Source organism: Zophobas morio, unplaced genomic scaffold (genome assembly GCF_036711695.1).
Source record: "Zophobas morio isolate AGI-343-1 ecotype UQ-CSIRO unplaced genomic scaffold, CSIRO_AGI_Zmor_V1 ptg000038l, whole genome shotgun sequence".
NCBI classification, from domain to species: domain Eukaryota; kingdom Metazoa; phylum Arthropoda; class Insecta; order Coleoptera; family Tenebrionidae; genus Zophobas; species Zophobas morio.
In genome coordinates, this window is record NW_026972143.1 from 2383719 (window position 1) to 2398611 (window position 14893).

General features: G+C 30.2%; 1 protein-coding gene across 3 annotated transcripts in view; it reads right to left on the bottom strand.

Annotated features, from left to right (window-relative positions):
• LOC135139886 (proline dehydrogenase 1, mitochondrial-like) overlaps positions 1 to 13365 on the bottom strand; it is a 62028-nt gene extending 48663 nt beyond the window's left edge. The window contains exon 1 of one of the 3 annotated variants that reach the window (XM_064070242.1): positions 12863 to 13365. In XM_064070242.1, coding sequence (XP_063926312.1) covers positions 12863 to 13165 — 303 coding nt within the window. In that variant the 5' untranslated portion in view covers positions 13166 to 13365. The remainder of the gene's footprint in view (positions 1 to 12862) is intronic. The other 2 variants (XM_064070241.1, XM_064070243.1) reach the window with 2 other exon arrangements.
• Between the last annotated feature and the right edge of the window lie 1528 nt (positions 13366 to 14893).

Sequence of the window (14893 nt, forward strand, 5' to 3'; positions counted from 1 at the left end):
CGGTTTTGGGATTTTTCGATATCATGAATTTTGGTTTTCTGATTTTTCGATTTCTCGTTTTTTATGTCAGTTTTTCGATTTTTCAATTTTTCGATTTTTGGAAATTTCAATTTATCCACATCCCGTTTTCCATTTTTAAGATTCTTCGACTTTTCAATTTCGATCTTTTTAGAATTGTCGATATCTAAAATTCTTGTTTTGTTTATTTTTTAATGTTTCGATTTCTAGATTTTTCGAGATTTCGATGCTTCGATTTTCGATTGTTCAATTTCCCCATTTTTTATTTTCCACTTATTCAAATTTTAATTTTTCGTTTGGGTTATTTCGATTTTTCCATCTTTTCGTGTTCCGATTTCTAGATGTTTCAATTTTTCCATTTTTCGATTTTTCATTTTTTCGACATTTCAGTTTTGGGAATTCTCAATATTTCGATTGTTCGATTTTTCAATTCGATTTCATGAATTTTAGATTTTTTGATTTCTCGATTTCTCATTTTTTTGTCAGTTTTTCGGTTTTTCAATGTTTCGATTTTTTGCTATTTCAATCCCGATTTTTGGAATTTTCGATTTTTCCACATACCAGTTCTCCATTTTTTAAATTCTTCAACTTTTCAAGTTTGATCTTTTAAATCTTAGGATTTTCGATATCTCTATTTCTCGTTTTTTTATTTTTTTATTTTTTAAGTTTCACATTTTTCGGCATCTCGATTTCTCCATTTTTAAAATCTTTCGACTTTTCACTTTCGATTTTTTAAACTCTGGATCTTTTTCACTTTCTCGCTTACTCGTTTTTTTTTTGTTTTGCCGGTTTTTCTATTTTTCCTTATTCAGTTTTCCGAATTTTCAATTTTTGAAATTTCTCGATTTATCGAGAATTGGATGCTTCGATTTTCGATTGTTCAATTTCCCGATTTTTTACTTTACAATTTTTCGATTTTTAAAATTCAAAATTATTTTAATAAGTTTTAATTTTTCCTTTGGGTTATTTCGATTTCTCAATTTTTTCGTGTTCCGATTTCTAGATGTTTCAATTTTTCAACCACTCGATTTTTCAATTTTTTGATTTCCCAATTTTTCATTTTTTCGACACTTCAGTTTTGGGATTTTTCAATTTTCCTATTCTTCAGTTTTTCGATTCTTTGATTTTTCGAATTTTCCATTTCTTAGCATCTCGGTTTTTCCATTTTTTAACTCGTTCGATTTTTCAAACTTCAGATCTTTCACTTTCTCGATTTCTCGTTTTTTTGTTTTGTCAGTTTTTCGATTTTTCCTTATTCAGTTTTCCGGTTTTTCATTTTTTGAATTGAAATTTCGATGCTTCGATTTTCGATTATTTTTGTTTTTCAATTTTTCGATTTTCAAATTTTCAAATTATTCAAATTTTAATTTTTCGTTTGGGTAATTTCGATTTCTCAACTTTTTCGCGTTCCGATTTCAAGATGTTTCAATTTTTCAACTACTAGAATTTTCAATTTTTTGATTTCCCAATTTCTCATTTTTTCGAAATCCCATTTTGGGATTTTTCAATTTTTCTATTCTTCAGTTTTCGATTCTTTGATTTTTCGAATTTTTTATTTCTTGGCATCTCGGTTTTTCCATTTTTAACTCGTTCGATTTTTCAAACTTTACATCTTTCACTTTCTCGATTTCTCGTTTTTTTCTTTTGTCAGTTTTTAGATTTTTCCTTATTCAGTTTTCCGATTTTTCATTTTTTGAATTCGAAATTTCGATGCTTCGATTTTCGATTGTTTTCGTTTTTCAATTTTTCGATTTTCAAAATTTCAAATTATTCAATTTTTAATTTTTCGTTTGTGTTATTTCGACTTCTGGATTTTTCGATCTCTTCATGTTTCGATTTCTAGATGTTTTAATTTTTCAATTTTTCGATTTTGCATTTTTTCGACATTTCAGTTTTGGGAATTTTCAATACATATTTCGGTTGTTCGATTTTTCAATTCGATTTCATAAATTTTAGATTTTTTGATTTCTCGATTCCTCGTTTTTTTATGTCAGTTTTTCTACTTTTCAATGTTTCGATTTTTTATTGTTTCAATCCCGATTTTTGGAATTTTGGACTTCTCCACATTCCGGTTTTCCATTTTTTAGATTCTTCGACTTTTCAATTTCGATCTTTTAAATCTTAGAATTGTCGATGTCCAAAATTCTTTTTTTTTTATTTTTAAATGTTTCGATTTCTGGATTTATCTAGAATTGAATAGATTTTCGATTGTTCAATTTCCCAATTTTTTATTTTTCAATTATTCGATTTTGAAAATTTAAAATTATTCAAGTCTTAATTTTTCATGTTCCGATTTCTAGATGTTTCAATTTTTCGAGTTCTCAATTTTTCATTTTTTCGACATTTCAGTTTGCGAATTTTTCAATTCGATTTCATGAATTTTAGATTTGTTGATTTCTCGATTTCTCGTTTTTTTGATTTGTCAGTTTTTCGATTTCTTAAATTTTACATTGTTCGATTCTTCAATTTTTCTATTTTTTGATGTTCCAATTTCCCGATTTTTCAATTTTTTAATATGTATTTCAATTTTTCAATTTTTGGAATTAGCGATTTTTCCACATCCCGGTTCTCCATTTTTAAAATTCTTCGACCTTTCAATTTCGACCTTTTTTTAAATCTTAAAATTTTCGATCTCCATTTTTCGTTCTCTTATTTTCCAGTTTTTCTATTCTTTAAATTTTAGATTTTTCGATTTTACGATTTTTTGATGTTTCGATTTCGTGATTTTTAAATGTTTTAATACTTCAATTTTTTGATTATTCGAATTTCAGATTTCTCGGAATCTCGGTTTTTCCATTTTTTTTATTTTTCGATTTTTCAATTTTTTGATTTCCCAATTTTTCGATTTTTCAATCCGATTTCATGAATTTTAGATTTTTTGATTATTCGATTTCTCGTCTTTTTGATGGCACTTTTTCGATTTTTCAATTTTCTGATGGTTTAATTTCCCGGTTTTCAAAATTGTAATACATATTTCAATTTTTCAATTTTTCCACATCCTAGTTTTCCATTTTTAAAATTCTTCGACCTTTCAATTTCGATCTTTTTTAAATCTTAAAATTTTCGATCTCCATTTCTCGTTCTTATTTTTCAGTTTTCGATTCTTTAAATTTTAGATTTTTCGATTTTACAATTTTTTGGTGTTTCGATTTCGTGATTTTTAAATGTTTTAATATTTCAATTCTTTGATTTTTCGAATTTCAGATTTCTCGGCATCTCGGTTTTTCCATTTTTTTTATTTTTCGATTTTTCAATTTTTTGATTTCCCAATTTTTCGATTTTTCAATCCGATTTCATGAATTTTAGATTTTTTGATTTTTCGATTTCTCGTCTTTTTGATGGCACTTTTTCGATTTTTCAATTTTCTGATGGTTTAATTTCCCGGTTTTCAAAATTGTAATACATATTTCAATTTTTCCACATCCTAGTTTTCCATTTTTAAAATTCTTCGACCTTTCAATTTCGATCTTTTTTAAATCTTAAAATTTTCGATCTCCATTTCTCGTTCTTATTTTTCAGTTTTCGATTCTTTAAATTTTAGATTTTTCGATTTTACAATTTTTTGATGTTTCAATTTCGTGATTTTTAAATGTTTTAATATTTCAATTCTTTGATTTTTCGAATTTCAGATTTCTCGGCATCTCGGTTTTTAATTTTTAATTCTTCTTTTGTGTTATTTTGACTTTCAAATTTTCAATTCGATTTTGTGAATTTCAGACTTTTCCTTTTTTCCTTTTTTCCTTGATTTATTAGTTTTTGGATTTTTCAAATTTTTTAAATAAATAAATAAATTTTTCGATTTTTGGAATTTTCGATTTCTGTATATCCTAGTTTTCCATTTTTAAAATTCTTCCTCTTTTCAATTTTGATCTTTTAAATCTTAATTAATCTCTGATGTCTCCATTTCTCGTTTTTTTTTACTATTCAGTTTTTCGATTTTTCGATTCTTTAAATGTTTTTGTACAATTTTTTGATGTTTCAATTTCGCGATTTCTAAATGTTTCAATACTTCAATTCTTCGATTTTTCGAATTTACGATTTCTCGGCATCTCGGTTTTTTCATTTTTAAAATTTTTCGATTTTGGAATTTCGATTTTTTAAACTTTAGATCTTCCACTTTCTCGATATTTCGTTTTGTCTTTTTTTCGATTTTTGATTTTTCCATTTTTTCAATTTAAAATTTTTCAATTTTTAATAATAATAAGAAATAATAATAAAAAATTTACTAAAACTTTCATGTTTTCTCGATGTTTCGGGGCCCTAAGAGTACGAAAAAAGTAGTTTCCCGTCGGTCTGCGTATGTCGACTTTTATTAGGCAGATAATCTCCGAAACTACTGGACCGATCGTTGTCAAATTTTGTATGTATATTAGGACAATCATGCAGATGGTAAAATACTAACGAAAATTTAATGACATCATCTCTAAAATTCACAACAGTAAATTTGTTTTCATTTTTATAAAATATCAATCAGTGTTGAGTTTTCATCCAGATTTTTGAAAAAAAAAAAATCAAAATTGTATGACAACATTTTGCAAATTAACTTTGAAACTGTACAACTGAATGCTTTGAAATCTTGTAGAAATTTTTAATCAGAATATATCTGTTTATCCTCCTCAAAAAATTGATGACATCTTAAAATTTTACCAAATAAATCGTGTGATTTATCAATGTACTCATAATTTTTCGAATTACTTATACAGGATGACTTCGACCACTTTTTTCTGTACTAGGTAACCCCATAAAAATTCACTTCAAAAGTTTTTAGAAAAAAAGACTTTCTAAAAGTAGTTCCACATGCGATATATTTAACACTCCTTATTAAACGATAAACAGGTGTTCAGACTCTAAAGAGGTTATTTTTACAACTCAAACGTTATTTGTATTTCAGAAACAGGGCAGAACAAACGAAGTCGTCAGCCTATCATAAAAAATAATAAGGTTTCAGAACGTTCGGCTTTCCAGTTTCAATTAATTAAATTGGAAAATGTTACACAATTTCGATTTTTTTCCAAAAGTCTTGATATCCATGATAAAAAATCAAGACGGATTCATAAACTACAAGTATACGAGTATGTCAATTTATAAAATTTAAAGAAAAAAATAATTATTTGCCAAAAGAGCCTACTAAAATTTTGATAGCGTCACCTCAAAAGTATGCTAAGTCACATTTTTTGTTTAAAAAAAAAAAATACACAATGTGTTTGTCCACGTCTGCAATTCAACTCCGAGCCAAAATATTTTCAAGAATTAAAAAAATAATCAACTTTTCTTTTTTTAACTGACCTCAAATGTACGTTCTTTATGTTTTCAGCACAACTATTCGCGCATTCATTACGATATTTTAGCACATACTTACTTTTACCCAGAAAGCAATGACCAGGAATTTATTCAAACGACATTTTCTGTACTAAAAAAAATACCCACAGCGTTGTATAAAAATGACAAACAAATTTCCAGCCAATCGTCAAAATTGACCACTTTGTTATTAAGACGACGCCAAAAATACGCCACAAATAAAAAAATAATCATCAAAATAACAAATTATTTAGCCAACACGCAACCTAAATAACAACCGTAGAAAAACAACGAAAATAACGCTCTTACAAACGCCCACTTTTACCAACAAAACAATCCGAACCTTGAAAACAGTACCGAGAATCCACGAGTGCATGAATGAAGTACATAATCCAAATACACAAATTTATTATTGTCTGAAAAAGAAACAAAGTAGTTTGTGAACTAACTTTGTAGTGTGTTGCATCAGACTGACGAAAATACTTAACTTAAGTAACGAAATTGACACTACTGACTTATTTTAAGTAAAATGAAGCGATTGTTTGTAAACTTGTCCTTAATCGACTATTTATGCTAAAACCACAACTGCGTAGGCAAATTTACCTTCCATTAAATTAATACTAAATTAAATTAACTTTCGGCCATTAGAAAATTGCGATGGGCTTGAAATTGACTTTTGTCGAAACACTTTACAAAACAAAGGCGGAATTAATCATTTTCTCATTCAATTCAAATAAAAAAAAAATGTGACCAAGTCGACACGGACGACAAACTTGAATAATTGACACGAAACGTAAATAACAACCTAATAAAGCTGAAACTAATCAGAAAAACCAACATTAAAACCCTAATCCCAAAATCCACCACATTACGACTCTTTCACAACTCCTCAGCACGTCACGCGAGCAACAAAAAATTCCACCGCCCGAAAGCGCATCCGACGAGCCGCCAATGTCAAGAACCGGCCTACTCCGATTCGATCATAAAAAATTGCACAATAAAGGCATGAATAAGGCCGCCCGTCGCCAGACGCGAAAAATCGATAGGCGGCCGTGGCGCGCCACTGTTGCCAACCGGACGACACAGAAGTCACAGAAATCGTCTCGAAAAGCTGAAATTCCCGAAATACTGCAATGTCGGCGATCGATTGCGCCACCGGCACGTGCCGGGCCGCTTTTCGTCACAGTTTTCCGTTACGCAAGAGAAAATATCTAAATTGCTAGGAAAAATTACCGTAATTATACGTGTCGTTTTTGCTTGCTTTGTTGTGGATTGGATGGAATCGGCGAGGTCGGGATTGCTGTGGAATTTATCTCGGTTTGACAGATGTCGAATTCGATTTTTTGGTCACGTTGACGTTTCGCGATTCTGTCAACTACTCAGAACATATTTTCCTAACTTCGAGGAAACAAATCAAGAAGATAAAATACCGAGACATTCATAGCATTTATCGATTAAATTCTTAATACAAGTTATTTAAAATGAATGTAACACAGTGACTACTGACTTCGTTGAGGCTTGAAAAATTGATAAAACAAATTGTTTCCTACATGGTTTTATGGTCATATTAATATTGTATTGAGTTTGCCGCCTTGTCGAGATAAGCATTATATGTATTTGTAATCAATAATTTCCGCTTTATTAACAAACCTTGGCAGCGAAATAGAATACTCTGTATTTTATTACTGCATATTTGCGTCTCTTTAAAAAGTAGAAAAAAAAAACAGAATCTATCTATTTTAGATAGGAAAATATGTATTTAACAAAGCATTTCACATCAAAGTGGGCACTGACTTTGCCACCTTGTCGAAATGCGGACTATAATACAAAAAAATTCTCTACTTGTTGCATTTTTTCTATGGCTTGATGTTAGTTTCTGGCAGATAAGTATTATTACGCGAGCGGCAAATCTTAACAGTTTTAAATTTCAATGATTCTGGATGCAACACACCATTAATTTCACAAATGTTGCTTAACCGGAAATAATTATTTCAAATTGGATCGTGTATGTGGAGCTACGACGATAATAAAACTCATTATGTCGGTATTTATGTCACAAAAACAGAAAAATCGAAATATCCAGGAACAATTGAACAATCGAAATCAGAAAATTTTAAAAATCGAAACATCAAAAATAAAAATCCGAAAACACTGAAAAATCCAGAAACTGAAAAATTCTAAATTCAAATGTTGAAAAATTGAGTAATCGAAAAATTGAAAAATAACGAAAAGTTGAAAAACCAAAAAACGAAAAACTCAAAAATTTTAAAATTCAAAAAACTGAAATATCGAACTGAAAAATGAAAAATCGGGATATCGAAAAATCTAAAACTTAAAAAAATTGAAAAATTTAAACATTGAAGAAAAAAACTCAGATATCCAGACATCGAATAATCGAAAAATTAAAAAATCTAAAATTTAAAAACAGAAAAGTGAAATATTGGTAAATCGAAAATCCAAAATTAAAAAAATCGCAACAATTGAAAAATGGAAAATTGAAGTATCGAAAAACTGAAAAATCGGGAAATTGAAAAAATGTTGAAACTGAAATGACGGAAAATTGAGAAATGGAAAAATTAAAAATTTGAAACTTCGGAAAATCGAAAAGTCGAAAAATGGAAAAACCGAGAAATCGAAACATCTGAAAATTGAGAAATTGAATAACTGAAAAATCGAAACTTTTGAAAAGTCAAAAAATCGAAAATTCTAAAATTTTAAAAATTGAAAAATTTAAAATTTAAAAATAAAAAATTGAGAACAGAAAAGTAAAAAATTGAGAAATCGAAAAATCGAAAGTGTAAAAATCGAAGAATTGAATTATTGATAAAAGCCCAAAACTAAAACAGAAAAATTGAGAAATCGAAAAATCAAAGTCGAAAAATCGAAAAATCAATAAACTGAAAAATCGAAACATTGAACGTCGAGAAATCAAAAAGCCTAAAATTTTAAAAATTGAAAAATTAAAATTCCGAAAAATTGAATAATCGAAACAACAAAAAATCCAAAAATTAAAAATCCAACAATCGAAATATTGAAAAAATTAAAGTCGAAAAATCGAAAAATGTACAATTTAAAATAACGAAAAGATGAAAAATCAAAAAACAGAAAAATAAAAAATTTTAAAATTCGAAAAATTGAAATATCGAACTGAGAAATGAAAAATCGGGAAATCGAAAAATCTATAATTAAAAAAATTTGAAAAATTACAACATTGAAGAGAAAAAAAACTCAGATATCCAGACATCGAATAATCGAAAAATTCAAAAATCGAAAAATTTGAAACTTCGGAAAATCGAAAAGTCGAAAAATGGAAAAACGGAGAAATCGAAACATCCGAAAATTGAGAAATCGAATAACTGAAAAATCGAAACTTTTGAAAAGCCGACAAATCGAAAACTCTAAAATTTTAAAAATTGAAAATTTAAAATATAGAAAAATTGAAAAATCGAAAAAAATTGAGAACAGAAAAGTAAAAAATTGAGAAATCGAAAAATCGAAGGTGTAAAAATCGAAGAATTGAAATATTGATAGAATCCCAGAACTAAACCATCGAAAAACTGAGAAATCGAATACGTGAAAAATCGAGAAATCGAAAAATCAAAAAATTGAACCATTGAAAAGTCGAGACATCGAAAAACCTAAATTTTAGAAACTGAAAAATTAAAATACAGAAAAATTGAAAAATCGAAATATCAAAAATCCAAAAATTGAAATATCTAAAATTTAAAAATCGAAGAAAGAATCGAAATATTGAAAAATCAAAGTCAAAAAATCGAAAAATGTACAATTTAAAACAGTGAAAAATTGAAAAAATCAAAAAACAGAAAAATCAAAAATTTAAAAATTCGAAAAATTGAAATATCGAAAAACTGAAAAGTGAAAAATAGGGAAATCGGAAAATTTTAAAAAATTGAAAAATTAATATATTGAAGAAAAAAAACCTCAGATATCCAGACATCAAAATATCGAAAAACTCAAAAATAAAAAAATCGCAACAAACAACAAAAATCGGGAAATTGAAAATTTTTGAAACTGAAATGCCGGAAAATTGAGAAATCGAAACATCAGAAAATCGAAAAACAAAAATATCGAGACATCAAAACATCAAAAAATGTGGAAAAATTGTGATATACAAATAGGCCAAAATCGGAAAACTGAAAAATCCAAAAATTTTAAAACCGAGACTCAAAAATTTTAAAAGTCCAAAATTTGAATAAACGAAAAATCCAAAACCGCGAAGTCGAAAAATTGAAAAAGTGATATCGAGACATCAAAAAGTCAATAAACTGGAGAATTCAAAAATCTAAAATTAAAAAATTGAAATGTCGAGAAACCGACAAATCGAAAACCCAAAATTTAAAAAATCGCAAATATTGAAAAAAAGGGAAAATTGAAAATTCCAAAAACTGAAAAATCGAGAAAAATTCCGAAACTGGAATGACGAAAAATTGGGAAATCGAAAAATAAAAAATTTGAAACATCGGAAAATCTAAAAGTCCAAAAATCGAAAAACCCAGAAATCGGAACATCCAAAAATTCAAAAATTGAAAAATTTAAAAATCGAAAAATTGAGATAACAGAAAAGTAAAAAATTAAAATATCCAAAGATTAAAAAAATCCAGAAATTGAAATGTTAAAAAATTGAAAAACCTAATACTTCAGAAATCGAGAAATTTAATACAGAAGTCGAAAAATTTTAAAAATGAATAACTGAGACGCCAAGAAATCGAAACGTCAAAAAAACGTAAAATCGAAAAATTGAAAAATCAAAGTCGAAAAATTGAAGCATCAAAAAATGCAAAAATTGAAAAATTCGAAAGTCGAAAACTCGAAGAATCGAAATATTGAAAAATCCCAAAACTCAACATCGAAAAATTGAGAAATCGAATGACTAATAAATCGAGAAATCGAAAAATCAAAATCCAAAAATTCAAAAATTGAAGCATCGACACCGAGAAATGGGAAAATCAAAAAATCGATTAATCGAGAAATTTAAAAATCGAAAAATGGAAGAGGAAAAAACGAAAAATCGCAAAACTGAAACATCGAAAAATTGAAAAATCGAATAAATGAAAAATCGAGAAATCAAAATCATTGAAAATAATAATTGAAAAATTAAGAACTCGAAAAATAGAAAAACTTAAGAACTGAAAATCGGAACATCGAAAAGTGGAAAAATTTAAAAACCGAAAAATCAAAGTCGAAAAATCAAAAACCTGAAAAATTGAAAAATTAAAAAACTGAAATATGGAAACATCGAGAAGTTAAAATATTGAGAAATGGGAGAAAAAAAATCGATTAATCCAGAAATTCAAAAACTGGAAAATTAAAATTTCGAAAAATTGACAAATTGAAAAATCGAACATTAAAAAGTCGAAAAATTGAAAAATTTAAGAACAGAATATCCAAAAATCTCAAAACCGAAACATCCAAAAATTGAGAAATCTAAAAACCGAAACATTGAAAAATTGAAAAATCGAATAAATCAAAAACATGAATATAATAATTGAAAAATTAAGAACCCCAAAAATAGAAAAGAACTGAAAATCGGAAAAATCAAAATATCGAAACGTGGAAAAATTGAAAAACTGAAAAATCGAAACATTTAAAAGTCGAAATATCGAGAAATGGGAGAATAAAAAAAAACGATTAATCCAGGAATTTAAAAACTGGAAAATTAAAAAGTCGAAACATTGAAGAATTTAACAAAATTCAACACACTGGAATGAAGAGTAAAAAAAATATGAAATATCGAAAAATTGACAAATCGAAAAACTGAAAAATTGATAAATCGAAAAGACAAAAAATCAAAAACTCGAAAAATTGAAAAACAGAAAAATCAAACACTGAAAATCAAGAAATAGATTAAATAAGAAAATCGTAAAACTGAAACATTGAAATTGTGAAACCGAAAAATGAATAAATCAAATAATCGAAAATTTGAAGAAACGAAAAATTAAAACATTTCAATACGGAAATATCGAAAATTGAACAAAAAAAAACTGAAAAATGCCAAAAAGAATGATTGAAAAATTGAGCTGAAAAATCGAAAATGCGAAAATTTGTTACTACAATAGATTTTTTTTCAAAAATCTCGATGTCTAGAATAAAAATTCAAAACCGATTCATAAACCACGAGTTTATTCAACAAAATTTTAAGATGGCATCCTGAGGGGCATGAACGGATAAATTTTGATCACCGATTTACCAATTTCTGATAACCTCAAAACGTTTGCAAGATGTCAAAGCATTCGGTTTTGTAATATTAAAGTTAAATAGTTGTTTTACAATTTTGATGTTTTTTTTTTTCAAAAATCGGGATGGCTAACTCAACACGGATTCATAAACCACAAATGGAGGAGTCCGATTTTTATAAAATTTTAATAACATTTAGTATAAAATTTGGAAATGACGTCAATCCATTGTTGGTGGCGATGATTAACAAAATTTTGGTTAGCATTCAGTCGCCCAATGGACTCGATTACAATATCTACTTATACTTAGCTTTGGCTCGAAAAGTAAAAAAGTAAATTTCTGGATTGTAAAAAATACGTGTGTTTACCTTTTAACAGACAACCTTGACAACGTCGATAATAAAACTTTACCTGATTATGTCTTGTATACAACAGTGCTAAGTGTATGTTCACAGACAATTGTGGTGTGGGTAGACTTTATATTTTGTATTAAAAAATATTGTTGAGGTTGTCAATTCGAAAAAAGTTATCTTGAATTTATGGAGGTAGTCAATCAAGCACATAATACACGTTATAAAAAATAACTGTTGTAAAAATGTCAGCTTTAATTAACCAACCAAATGATAATTAATTTTAAACTGTCAAATTAAGTACTTGAAGTACAACACCAAAACGATTTATTACGTTTCTGATTTAGGTATCTGGTATGAAGTTGAAACTGTCAACGTTGTTTTTTCGGATCATCCAGTTGTTAATTAGACAAGAATGTGACATCACTAGCTGACACCTACATTTACAAAAATACAGTTATGCCAACCAAAAAAAAAATATTGCACCATGTTTCAAAGGCAGTCAATTTTTTACGATTTTTATTAGAATAAATTTTTGCTGACATGACCTGAATAACAGTTGCCATGCAACGTAGCGACTAACCTACAAAACCCAAATCACCCAAAAAATGCATTTTTTCTCCCGACCCACCAATCCCGTGCAACTGTGAAGTTAGCCGACCAGCCGTCAATGTCAAGAACCGGCCTCCTCGATTCCAAAAAAATTGCATAATAAGGCCGCCGTCGCGAAGACGCGAAAAATCGATAGTCGGCCGTGGCGCGCACTGCTGCCAACCTCGCGCCCCGAAAGTCACCCCATCCCCGAAAAACCGCCTCCGAAGGCCCAAAACCCCCGAAACACACCCATCTCCAGCCGCTGTTACGCCACCGGCACGTGCCAGCGCTCCTCGTCACCGTCCCCGCCTCCGTTACGTAACGAAACCCCGAAAAATCGTCGCCAAGTCCCCGTCGTATCGATCGCCGTCAAATCACCGCGAAAAACCGAATCGAAAAACCCAATACCTGCATGTTATTTTCCACCAGGGTCTCGAACGAGCACATGGTGTAGACCAGGTACGCCCTGATGAGCTCCAGGTTGGTCTTGCTCTTGAACGCCGCCTTGGCATCCTCGAATGTGATGTCCAGCGGGTCCTTGCGCTTGCCGGGGACGGCGGTGGCCTCCTGCACGACGGCGGCGGTGGACTTGAGGGCGGCGAGCCGCGTCACCACGTCGAGCCGCGGCTCCTGCAGGCGGCACAGCTGGTCGAAGAGGAGTCCGTACTTCCTGCGGGCACTGGCTCGGGACACCGAACGCAAAAAAGCCATCACAGAGTTATCCGAGTTTTTTTCTGGGAGGAGCGGTGAGGTGGTAGCACTGCGCGGCACGGACACGAACTGGATGGCGGCGAGAACTTGACTGAGGGTTTGATTTGCTGCGGCTCGGACGGAGGATTCGCACAGGCGCGCACGACCGGGATTTCGCGATTTATTGGGGCAATGGGACGCTTCCGGATGGGGATTGCGGGATTTTTTGACAGGTCATGGTGACTTTTTCCGAATTTGACAGGTGACGGAGGTGGGGATTGTTTCATGGGTTGCTCGGTTTTTTAGGGTTTGAGGACGATTAATGAACGATGCGGCCAATCACAGGTGTGGCGCGAATGTCAAAAGGGTGACAGGTGATTTGAATTTTTTTTTTTTTTGTAAAGGTTAGAGAGGACTTTTTAGAGAAAAAAAAACCATGTCGGTACAATCCTGGACACTAATTTAGCAGAAATACACCTGTAGTTGGAAATTTGAGTGACAGAATTTGCATCCTTTGAAATCCTGAATTTACCCACATTTAAACCACAAATGATTAACAAAATTCTCAAATTTGGCCTATTTAAAGAATACTACAAACCAAGATTGGTTGAAGGTTCGGGTTTGCCCATATAACAACCTTGAGTGGCCATATTAGCTGACGCAGAAATACAAGCTCTGACGTATGTTTATAAAATTAGGCGGGAAATTTGAATGTTTTTTATATTTAATAGGTGTTAGAGTATCTCAACAGGACTTTATGGCGGTTGTATGAGACATTAGCCCAAGCCAGATCGGAACAAGTCAGGACAAGTCAGGTCAAGTCAGGTCCAGTCAGGTCAATTCAAGTCAAGTCAGGTCAGGTAAGGTCAGATTTATAAAGCAAGCATTTTATCTTTCTCCGACATACAACTTAGATATTTATTTATAATTAGTATTATGAATCCAGTACTATTTTCTCTTGGTCGATTGAAATAAGCCTAAAAAATATTAAAATCATTTCAAAAATAAAACAAAAGAGATTTTTTTCAGTTTTTTTTCCAACATAGGAGTATCCTTAAGATTGTTTCAACAACCAAGACACCAAGAATGCTCGAGATTCCTTCAAATTTTCTCAAAAACAAAAGAACAGGAGACCCCAGATTCTTTCAAATTTTTATCAAAAGTAAGGCATAAAGGGTCAGCCTCTAAGTTCTTATAAAAACAAGACACCAGGAGTGCCCGTGATTCCTCCATATTCTTAAAAAATAAGCCTAAAGAGACATCTGAGATTATTTAAAATATTTTCAATAATAAGGCATAAGATACTTTGAGAGTATTTAAAAAATAATTAACACCAGAGATCTTTGAGATTTTTCAATTTTTTTCCAAAATAAAACACGAAGGGTCCTCAAGATCTTTCCAAAAAACAAGACAGGGATATTTGAGATTTTTTAAAATTTTTTCAACGAGTTCCCGGAATTCCTTCAAATTTTTCAAGAAGAAGGAGGATCCGAGATTCTTTCAAATTTTTTAAAAAATAAATAATACCAGGGGTTTTTGATTTTTTTTCCATTTTTTTTTTCCAAAATTAGACACAAAGGGTCTTTCAGACCGTTTCGAATCTTCTCGATTTTTTCAAATTCTCTCAAAAGGAGTCCCCGAAATTCCTTCAAATTATTTCAAAAAGAGTCCATGATTGTCCGAGATTCTTTCAAATTCTTTAAAAAATAAAATACTAGGGCCCGTGAGATTCTTCAAATTCTTTCAAAT